Source organism: Colobus angolensis, unplaced genomic scaffold, assembly GCF_000951035.1.
Source record: "Colobus angolensis palliatus isolate OR3802 unplaced genomic scaffold, Cang.pa_1.0 Scaffold70, whole genome shotgun sequence".
In the NCBI taxonomy this organism is placed as follows: domain Eukaryota; kingdom Metazoa; phylum Chordata; class Mammalia; order Primates; family Cercopithecidae; genus Colobus; species Colobus angolensis.
Genome location: NW_012120710.1, coordinates 7,140,897 through 7,152,635, shown reverse-complemented (window position 1 = coordinate 7,152,635; position 11,739 = coordinate 7,140,897). Strand labels below are relative to the sequence as shown.

Genomic DNA, 11,739 nt, shown 5'->3' with positions numbered 1-11,739 from the left:
GTGCTATCAACTTTAGGAAGACCTCCCCTATCTGAGCTGGTCTGGTGATAGTAATGTAGTTCTTTTTCTGATGGCAATAGTGGTGGAACGTGGGCACAGTGCAGCATTCACAAGTGCTCCGTAACATACGGCTGTCTCCTTCATCAAGACAGTGATACTCCTTCTCTTTCAAAAGTTTGTGTCCTATAATCCCAGCACTTTGGGAGATATACCAAAGGCAGATAAATATGTTATTTTCTAGCCCAGGTTATCTTGTCTTTAAGTAAACCCACTTCTTTAATAGGAACTCATTGCCAAGAACTCCAGTGCTGGATTTAAAAACATCCAAACCCTTTTCCAACCTCTTCTACTTCTGTACTTCAAACTAACCCCCTCCAATCTTAGGGAATCATAATCATTGGTTTTAAAGAAGATTGTTTTTAACATTCGGTTATACTTGTGTACCCCTAATAAGAGAAGTTGCCTCATGATTTTCACTGGCCTTTTATTAGGAATAAAATACTTTCAAGATGTAAAAAAAAGGGAACCATGACCAAGGATTAAGTGAACGTATCTATTTTTATTATGAAACATTAAATTTTGACACATTGCCTCATTTACTTTTTTAAAATCTATTATCTGACTTACACCTATTCAGCAAAAATGCCAATAAATTATATAAATCATAGTTTGGGTCTTTTTAAAACTAGGAACATAATATGTTTTATGATAAACAATAATACTAAATCTGAGTTATATGAACTGTTAACTTGAAATTTGTTTTAGATGTTTAGCTTAAAACAAAAACAAAACCAATCACATTAATACACTGTTGCAAAAGTTTCTCCGGAACGCCCTCCACATCACTGTGTGTCAGCATCCTTCGGCTTCTTCACTGAGGTATGGAATGCAGCCATATGTAGGTGTCAAGGCACTCATTCTAAGCTGTCCTATCCTGCACATCTTAGCAATCACATTAGATGGAGGGCTGATGATATACACTAACTCCCAGCCCAGGCTATCTTGCTTTTAAATAAACTAATTTATTTAAAAGAAAATCATCAACTAAGGACTCAAACACTGAATTTAGAAATAACTCCAATTCAATACACATTCAATCAAATGTGTTAGTACTTAAAAGTCACAAATTTTGCAAAGTAAACAACCAATGAACTAAGGCAAATAGCATTGCCACCACATGCCTTAAAATGGTATATTTTTGGTGTCTGAAGCTCTTTGCAAATTATATTTTGGGACAGTTCAGATGGATTTAAATAAAAGATGTATGTTCTACATAAATTTAGTTTTAAGGTTTTCAACATGGGTGGCAACATTACAAAAATATATCAATAGTCTTAATAGTGAATGTTTTCCACCTGGTTTCTAAATCTTTATTTTCCGTGGAGGTAAACCAAAGTTTAGATTCCATCTTCGGAGTTATGATATAATCTCTACTGTTCCTAGAGATTTTAAAGCTAGATATGATCTAGGTCCTTGCCAGGATCTTCACTTTCATCATCCTCATCCTCTTGGTCTCCAGATTCAAGTTCATCCTCTTCTTCAACCTAGAGGAAAAAGATGTATTTAATATTGTGAAAATCTGTTCATGTCACATTCAACATTTAACAATATATATTATTGATAATTTTTTTTTTTTTTGAGACAGAGTTTTGCTCTTGTCACCCAGGCTGGAGTGCAATGGTGCGACCTCAGCTCACTGCAACGTCTGCCTGCCGCGTTCAAGTGATTCTCCTGTCTCAGCCTCCCAAAGTGCTGGGATTACAGGTGTGAGCACCACGCCCGGACAAATTTTGTATTCTAGTAACTACATTAGAATATAAGCCATCTGATTTATTTGATTTGATGCCGAAGGCTGTCATTTCTAATATGAATGAGACATATCAGTTAACTTTGCTGATAAATGGCTACACCTCTTTACAAATCTGAACCAAACACGGCAAAAGATAACGACACACGTGGGTGACAACAGTCTTGTTACCAATCAAATCAATTCACTTTCTAGGCTTAAGGTCCAAAAGAAAATAGTCTATAAGTACTGAAAACTGAACCTAATCTGTGTATTAAGTAAATTCAATGAAAATAGTGAAAACAGTATAGATGGCACCATATTCATGAACCTACATATCCATTCCTATAATATAGGCACAACTTTTCCATGCTACATTAAAAATCTTTTAAATGCATTACACTAAAACATAATACAAATCATTTTTGGAGACATTTTAATCTTACTGGATGACCAAGATCCTTGAGTTTATTCTTCAATGACAGTATTTTCTGATCTTGATCAGCCAAGAGCACCAAGAGATCATCCTGTTCTTTTTTAGAATCTGTAATTTCCAACTCTAGTTTGTCTTTCTCAGTTTGTAAAATGGCAATGGTACTATTAGATGAATCCAGCTGCTCTTTAATGGCAGTTCTTTCCTCAGACAGAGCTTTAATTTCATTCTAGGAAAAGAAAGGTGAAAGGCAGGAATCTAAAATTAGCACTCATTTTCCTAGAGTTTTTAACAAATAGTTTCTTTCTATGACAAATCACTGTACTTGTTCAACCTAAGGAATTTAGGGGTGGAGGTTAAGGGTATAGGAGGTTTAACACACACAGTAACATGAATTTGTTAGACTGTTCATCAAAAATGGTTATTGCCAAAAAACAGTTGAACATCCAAAAAACAGTTTTAGTTAGCTATTCCTCAAAAAACCTTTAAGAGACTTAAAAAAAGTATTACCATTTCAGATAATCAGAGGAGTAAACAGAAATACAAAGCATTTTACAGCACAAGTCTGATTAGTACCAGAATTTTAGAACTCGAAGCTCAAGTTAAAAAAAATTTTTTATCCCAACTTCAAGCATACAATTAAATGAAAAGAAAATAGCTTCAAATAAAAATCTATGGTTTAAAAATAAAATAATTTGGCCACAATCCAAAAAGCACAATTATACATTATTTTCCTTAATGTGACCTCATTCCTTTCTTCATGTTATTTATTCTGATGTCTCTCTCACACAATAATATGCTGACAGGATTTAACGTTCCTGTGTTCTACAGCTTATGGAAAATCTACATGTGGCTTGTGAATTAGCTAAATTTGTGCTCCTTGTTTTGTTATTGTGATTAGATATTGATCTTAAAAAGAAAACACAGGCTGGGCGTGGTAGCTCATGCCTGTAATCCCAGCACTTTGGGAGGCTGAGGTGGGTGGATCACCTGAGGTCAAGAGTTTACGACCAGCCTGGCCAACATGGCGAATCCTCGTCTCTACTAAAAGTACAAAAATTAGCTGGGTGTGGTGGCCGGTGCCTGAAATCCCAGCTACTGAGGAGGCTGAGGCAGGAGAATCACTTGAACCTGGAAGGCAGAGGTTGTGGTGAGCCAAGATCATGCCACTGCACTCCAGTCTGGTGATAGAGCGAGACTCCATCTCAAAAAAAAACAAACCAACCAACCAACCCCCTCCCCCCAAAAAAAACACCTGAAACAAAAACATCTTCATTTGTGTCATCTTAAATCATCAATATAGGAGTGAAAATATTATGAGATAAAATTACACATCATTAGCTTTCTTCATAAAACTAAGAATTTGAAACATATATAACATTTCCTAGAGTTCGTTTCATATTATACACAGTAAATAAAAGTTGCACCAAAAACAAACCTTTAACTCTTTAGTCTCTTGTAATAATGCTGATAGTCTTCCTTCTACATCAGTAGTTTTGGTGGCTATTACAGTCTCGGTCTCTCCTTGCACCTCAACTGATTTTGCCTGAAATTAGAAATGGAAAAAAAGATGTCTCTTAAACATTACAATCAACATGAACTCCCAAAGTGGTTATTTAATTTTTTTGCCATTTTGATTATTTTACTTTCAATAACAGAAAATATAATTCCTCATGTATTTACGTGCAACAAAGTGCTCTCCACTGTCAGACGAGCTGTTCCCACATGGAAGAGCATCAAATCTCATAAGAGTAAGAGGAAGGCTAGGCTAAGGTGCCTCAGGGTAATTAAGCCCAGAAAAGTAATCAGCAAGTCAGCTCTAATGTAACTGTAACCCAGTATTTAATAAACACAGATTATTTTTCAAAGCCTTTCCTTCATAAATTTCCTGTAAGTCCATACTATCATCCTACATAGGTAGATAAATTGAGCCAAATATCATTATTAGTGAAATGCAAATCTTTTCTCAAATGCTAGAAAAGGCACTCCTGAATAACAGTTCTTCAGTCTTTCCTTGTCTTTTTTTCTAAAATACTAGGAAGTGGGGTGTTGACACAACAAATATCTAAAAATGTGGAAATAGCTTTGGAACTGTGTAATGAGTAGAGGCTTTAAGAATTTTTGAGGTGCATGGTAGAAAAAGCCTATATCACCTTGATAAGACTGTTGGTAGAGATATGGATTAAGTGATTCTGGTGAGAGCTCAGAAAGAAAAGAGCAGAGTTGGAGAGAAGCTTCATGGTCATAGTGAGAAGAATGCTGGCAGAAATATGAATGTTAAAGGTGCTTTTGGTGAGGTCTCAGATGAAAACTAGGAACACGTTACTGGGAATTGGAGGAAAGGCAATCCTTGCTATAAAGTGTTAAATAACTTGGCCAATTAGCGTTGCAGTGTTTTGTGGAAAGCAGAACTTTGTAAATAATGAATTTGGATATTTTGCTGAGGTTTCCAAGCAAAGTGTTGGAGTGCAGCCTGGTTTCTCCTTGTTGCTTAAAGTAAAATGTGAGAGAAGAGAGATAAATTGAAGAAGGAATTGCTAAGCAAAAAAGAATCAGAATGAGATGATTTGGAAAATTGTCAGTTTACCTATATTGCAAAAGTATGAGAAAGCATGTTCTGGAGAAAACAGTAAGCGTTTTTGAATATTTTATGACAGCAGAAAAACTGCCAGCTTGGACTGAAAGGACAGAAATAGAATGTGATACCAGCAAAATAAACTTTTAAGTACCTGAATAAACTAATCTGGTGATTGACTATAAAAGGACTGCCACCATGAATACGAAGCCTATGTTACTAAACACAGGCTAGTAAGTAATCTAAAGAGAAGATGCTATCTGATGAGCTTGTTTCTTTTTCATTGTGGCTAAGAAATAATACATCAACCTTGTGTTTATTACCTTCCAGAGGAAAAACAGAAAATACTTACAAACACTTCTGTTTTCTGTAACAGTTCCTGCTTTTCTGTCTGTAGTTTGGTGATCTCCACAGATTGTGAGTTTAACTGAGACTTTAAAGTTGCCAGTTCCTAAGAAACAAAAATAGTTGAGTCATAACATTAAATGGTATTAATTTCATCAAGGAAATATTTACAGAGACATTTAAAATATGATTTACAACTTCCTAGTTTTAAAATCTAACTCTAAAGAACTATTCTTGAACTTTGGGTTCAAGACGGAAAATTCAACACATTCATTTACCTCTGCTCCCTCCTGAACCCCCATGCCAAAAAAAAAAAATCATAAAGAGAGGAAGGGAGGGGAGAAGGAAGAAAGAAAGGAAGGATGGCAGGGAGAGAGGAGAAACCTACACAAACAAAAACATATATTGCTCTCTTATAGAAGAGAGCAATATAACTGGGGAATTTGAGAAAGCCAGTAACAGTGGTAACTAAGCACACCTGAGAAAGCTGAAAGCTAGGATGACCACTGAGAAAGTTAAGATAGTACCTGACTTACACTGAATGCATTAACTACCAGAAAGGTTGGGAACTGGTATCATTAGATACCTCTGGAAGTACAGATAAAAATGAGGTTAAAAACTGTAGGGCTGGTTAAAAGACTATTTAAGAAATAGATCATCAGATCCCTGTCTCAATCTTAGGCATCAGGCAACTGTTCCTCCTTTCCTAGATGAAGACTTGAGGTTTATTATGTGACTGGGCAAAACAGGACATCTTTAGGGACCACCAAACATAGATGAAAGCAGTAGTACTATAATGAAAACCAGGGTATTAATTGAAAGTTTTTATTAATGTTGAATTTCCAAACTTCTCACTCTCTCCTCCCTCCAAAAAAGTACAGGAAAAGAAAGGCAATTATAAAAATGGCTCTCAGCAGGAGTGATTTCTCCCCATATCCCCCAATCTCCAAGGACATTTGGTAATGTCTGGAGACACTGAGTAAGTGGTGGGACAATGGCAAGTTAAAGGCTCTTTTCTTTTGGTTCTCTTTAAAATTTCTATCATGTACATTTATGGCTTTTCTAATTTAATTATTTTGTTTAGTTATTAAAATGAGTTATAGTTTTCTGTATATAGTATTTTACTATATATTATAAAAAACAAAACTGTCACTTAAAAATACATTTTTTTTTTACAATCTAAAGTTTATAAAAGTAAGTAAACTGGAGTAAGTAAAATAAAAGGCAATTTGCTTTTTATAAAAATATCTAATTAAAGTTTCACTGGGAAACATAATTAAATAGCTTATTTTTACTTAGGATTTACAAACTTAGGCTATGTATTAGTAACTTAATTCCCTTTAATTTTAATACAGTTCTAGTATCGGTAGACTTAATAAAACCAAAAGAGCATATTAACCTTCCCACACAAATAAAACACTGTGAACAAATATTGGAGACCTGAAAATCCTCAATGATAAGTGATTCCTTTTTTAAACAAAGGTCAGATATTTAGAATCTACTCTGAGGTACATGGACATTATCAAAATAAGACAAAATTTCTCTATGTTCAGTCATTTCTCTTCCAAAGCAGCCATGTCAGTGGACTAGGGCCAGTTGATTAGTGGAGGGAGAAAGAAGTCAGTCAGTCCTAGGTTAGTAAGGATGGTCACTTTTTTAGTATTGCTTGGATTTAAAAAAAAAAGTATGCATTTCTTGGCCAGGCGCAGTGGCTCACGCTTGTAATCCCAGCACTTTGGGAGGCCAAGGTGGGTGGACTGCCTGAGGTCTGGAGTTCAAGACCAGCCTGGCCAACATGATGAAATCCTGTCTCTACTAAAAATACAAAAAATTAGCCAGATGCAGTGGCAGGCGTCTGTAATCCCAGCTACTCAGGAGGCTGAGACAGGAGAATCACTTGAACCTGAGAGGTGGAGGTTATAGTGAGCCGAGATGGTGCCACTGCACTCCAGCCTGGGCAACAAGAGCAAAACACCATCTCAAAAAAAAAAAAAAGAAGCATGTATTTCTTTTATAATAAGAAAGAAAGGAGAGAAAGAAGAAAAGAGAGAGAAGAAAAGAGGAGGAAAGAAAAAAGCCCCAGAACCTGTTTGGGGATAATATACTCTAGAGTTTTCTTCTAATTGCTACATTATTTAAGTGTACACAGTTCATTCCTCTTTTTTGATTCTTTTCTTGAACAGTATGTTTACATTTTTTCATTGGATAAAGGTAAATCTGTATGATCTAGTTTAACAGGAATTTATAAATACTATAAGCAAGTAGAAAACAGTTTAATTTGCTTTTCTAGATGTTATAAATTATCGCAGAAAAAGTTTATTTTACTTTTTAGCTGGAGTCATTTAATTGAGATATACGTAAGTTTACCTTTTGTTTTTCTCTTTTTCAATTTTAAAATTCAGTATTTTTTAGACAAAACAGTTTAAAAACCCCATACATTCAGTCAAGCAATTATCATAGTATATGAAAATTAGGCATAAGATTTTATTTTCATATTTGCAAGTCATAAATTTAAATTTTTTCATTGTTAGTTCACTGATAATCTATAAATAACACGGGTGAGATGCTGAGATTTTTTAAGAAGAATATCTCTGAAAAAAACACAATAAAAAGCAAAGTACCATTATTATATAAATAGAAACAGCTTCTGGATTTTCAAATGGTTGTCTTAACTTAAATTTTACTTACATCTGCTAATACAGTTCTAGATTTGTGAAACTATAGGGCTGTTATTCTAGTATAATTAAAACACGACAAAGTAGAATTGGATCAAAGTGGAAAATTACCTGTTTTAATTCTGCAACTTGTTCAGAATCTCTAGCTGAAACTATTGCTGAAGACTGTTCATTTGTGCCAGATGTCTGGGAAGATTTCTACAAATAGCACAAAAATAAACTATAAAATATACGCGGTATAAAGAGATGAGAAAGAAAACAGAACTGTACACATATAAACTATATCATACGTGTGCTTACCAAAAAATTCACATAAACATTTTAATTTTTATGCCCAAGATAGAAATTCAACACAGCACATATTGTCTACAACTTTTTAATGGCTAAAAATCCATTTGTAGGCCAGGTGTGGTGGCTCACGCCTGTAATCCCAGCATTTTGGAAGGCCGAGGCGGGAGGATCACGTGAGGTCAGGAGTTCAAGACCAGCCTGGGCAACACGGTGAAACCCTGTCTCTACTAAAATACAAAAAATTAGCCGGGTGTGGTGGTGTGAGCCTATAATCGCAGCTACTCGGGAGGCTGAGGCAGGAGAACTGCTAGAACCCGGGAGGTGGAGGTTGCAGTGAGCAGAGATCGTGCCACTGTGCTCCAACCTGGGCAACAGAGCGAGACTCTGTCTCTAAAGAAAAAAAAACAAAAAAAAATTTGTAATTTATTAAATCGAAGCATTTACCTGCATTCATATGGAGAAAGAGCATAAAAGTAGACATTTATTAAATAATTTCTATGTATTAGAAAGTATTTCACTTAAATCTCACAACAATGAACCAGACATTACCACTACCATTTTAGAGATCAGGAAACAAGTTTAAAGAGGTTAACTAAATTGCTTAAATTCAATGAGCCAGGAAGCACTGAAGCTTAAACAGTTTGACTCCAAAGCTCATCCTGTAAAATCTTTTTTTTTTTTTGAGACAGAAAATCTCCCTCTTGTTGCCTAGGCTGGGGTGTGGTGGGGTGATCTCGGCTCACTGCAACCTCTACCTCCTGGATTTAAGAGATTCTCCTGCCTCAGCCTCCTGAGTAGCTGGGACTACAGGTGCCTGCCAGCATGCCTGGCTAATTTTTGTATTTTTAGTAGAGGCAGGGTTTCGCCATGTTGGCCAGGCTAGTCTCGAACTCCTGACCTCAGGTGATCTGCCCGCCTCAGCCTCCCAAAGTGCTGGGATTACAGGCGTGAGGCACTGTGCCCAGCCCATCCTGTAAAATCTTAACATATGATATTCTGGCTTAAGAGATCCAAGGACAAAAAAGAAAAAAAGAAAAAAAAAGGCAGTATAATGAGAACCACTCTTGAACTCTTATTTTAAATTTTTAAACATTTACTTACCAAATTTTCAATCACAGAGTCCTTTTCAGTCAGCTTGCTCTGTAAAAGTTCCTGATTATTTTTTAATTCTTCTATCTCTTCTCGCAATCTACCAATTTCTTCTGGTTGAACGCCATTCATCTGAGCCCCCTCACTGTAAGAACCTTGATGCTGATTGTCTTTTCCTGTTAGACATAACATTTTAAAAGCCAATGGGAAACTTAAGCTTTTCATTTTTGAACTAGAAGATTCAAATATATAATTTTCTTAATTCAATTACTTTGGCAGCACTTTTGCAATCACATTTCATCTTTGCAGAATGGTATATTGATAAAAATAGCGAACTGATAATATTTTCTGGATTCTGGGAGAAAAAACAGCACAGCCTTGACTAAACTGCATGGCCTGGTGATCTATGATTAAGAATTACAGTAATTTTAATTCCAATTCTGTCAACTGAATATGAGAAAATAAAATCCCTTTAAAAAATCTTCACAAGCACTGTAGGATAATACTATTTACAAGCAGTGGAGCTCTTGCCATTTTCCAGGCACAACTTAAATTTTTCATTTATTACTTCATTTAGTTCTCAAACGTTATTACTATCTCCATTTTGCAGAAGAGGAAACTGAAAGATTACATCAGTCATTCTTAATCAGCTATACATTAGAATCACCCGGTGGGCTTGTACTAGTTACTGATTCCTGGACCTAACTCCAGATTAATTAAATCAGAAACACTATTGTGGTATCAGCATCGGTATTTAAAAACAAAAAAAAGCGTCTCAGGAGATTCTAATATACAGCCATGGTTGAGAATCAATGGGCCAGATAAACAGGTAGCAAGAAGCTTGGACTTCAATCTCTAAAGGTCCAGTCTTAACTACTCTTAACTATCATGCTATTTTGCTTTAAACTCCAATTTACATTTTTTGTCACCATGATTAAGGTTAGAAGAATACTAGTCACAAAAATAATCTTTTACTTTGTCCAGCTCTTGAGGAAAGAATGACCTGAGTGCTATCACTGTGATGGCTCAGCTACACTTACCTAGCTGTATTTTAAGAAGATTATACTGGTCTTTGTGCTGCTGGATCTGAGATACTTGCTGGGTGACTGCCGTCTGGAGCTGTTCATTTTGACATTTTAATGTGGAAACCTGCTGCTTTAATTCCTCAAGTTGCAGATCCTGTGGAACAAAACATAATTCATGTGTTTTAAATTCATACTAGTTAGCATTAAGAAGGTGAACACTTTTAAAAATTAGAGGTCACATTTTGGGAGAGTATGCTAAAGTGCTCAACACTTCCAAAATGATTCAATAATTAAGCAACTTGGTGTTTTAATATATCCATCAAGGCCAATTAACATGCAGTAGAACTACAAGATTTCAAGGAAGGCTCCATTAATAAACACCATGGCACAGCTTGCAATTATAGTGGGAAATACAATGAAAAAACTCCATTTTATGGTCACAAAACCATTTAAAAATTTACATCAAACTAAGAAATTTAGTACATGTATATATACATATGCATCTATATTATTTTTAATATTAAAAGACAATGAGAAATACAGGAAATTGATAAAAGAGCTTCCAGCTTTTACCATCATAATAAAACCATAGTTGGAATTTGACGTCCTTTTATTTTCTTTTTTGTTTTGAGACGGAGTTTTGCTCTTATCGCCCAGGCTGGAGTGCGGTGATGCGATCCAGCTCACTGCAACCTCCGCCTCCTGGGTTCAAGCAATTCTCCTGCCTCAGCCTCCTGAGTAGCTGGGATTACAGGCGCCCGCCACCATGCCCAGCTAATGTTTTTGTATTTTTAGTAGAGACGGGGTTTCATCATGTTGGCCAGGCTGGTCTCAAACTCCTGACCTCAGGTCAGGAGACTGGCTGACCACCAGTCTCAGCCTCCCAAAGTGCTGGGATTACAGGCGTGAGCCACCGTGCCTGGCTGGAATTTGATGTATTTCTTTATTTTCTTCTAATTTTTCCCCAATCCATCGTTTAAAATTTGTCATAATCAGTCTATATATAATTATGTAGCCTTTAATTTACTTAACATTCTATCATAATTTCCCCATATTGCTACACAGTCTTCAAAACATAATGTTTAATCCTCACTAATTAAGTAGATGCAATACAATTTATATTCAATGTTTTTGATGCTAAGGTTGCGTTCCATTTATCTTTTCTTTTTTTTTTTTGAGACAGTTTTGCTCTTGTTGCCCAGGCTGGAATGCAATGGTGTGATCTCGGCTCACTGCAACCTCCGCCTCCCAGGTTCAAGTGATTCTCCTACCTCAGCCTCCCGAGTAGCTGGGATTACAGGCATGTGTCACCACGCCCAGCTAATTTTTTGTATTTTTAGTAAAGACGGGGTTTCTCTATTGTTGGTCAGACTGGTCTTGAACTCTCGACCTCAGGTAATCCACCCACCTCAGCCTCCCAAAGTGCTGGGATTACCAGCATGAGGCACTGTGCTTAGCCACTGCACTCCAGCCTGGGCAATGAGAGTGAGAGTCTGTCTCAAAAAAAAAAAAAAAAAAAA

General features: G+C 36.0%; 1 protein-coding gene across 4 annotated transcripts in view; it reads right to left on the bottom strand.

The window, feature by feature from the left end:
• Positions 1 to 539: 539 nt before the first annotated feature.
• Positions 540 to 11,739, bottom strand: part of USO1 (USO1 vesicle transport factor) — a 96,592-nt gene continuing 85,392 nt past the window's right edge. For all 4 annotated transcript variants that reach the window (XM_011927197.1, XM_011927196.1, XM_011927198.1 and 1 more), the window contains 7 exons: positions 10,235 to 10,373; positions 9,207 to 9,370; positions 7,926 to 8,012; positions 5,147 to 5,245; positions 3,658 to 3,765; positions 2,233 to 2,448; positions 540 to 1,544 (listed from right to left, as the gene is read on the bottom strand). In XM_011927197.1, the coding sequence (XP_011782587.1) occupies positions 1,455 to 1,544; positions 2,233 to 2,448; positions 3,658 to 3,765; positions 5,147 to 5,245; positions 7,926 to 8,012; positions 9,207 to 9,370; positions 10,235 to 10,373 (903 nt within the window). In that variant the 3' untranslated portion in view covers positions 540 to 1,454. The remainder of the gene's footprint in view (positions 1,545 to 2,232; positions 2,449 to 3,657; positions 3,766 to 5,146; positions 5,246 to 7,925; positions 8,013 to 9,206; positions 9,371 to 10,234; positions 10,374 to 11,739) is intronic.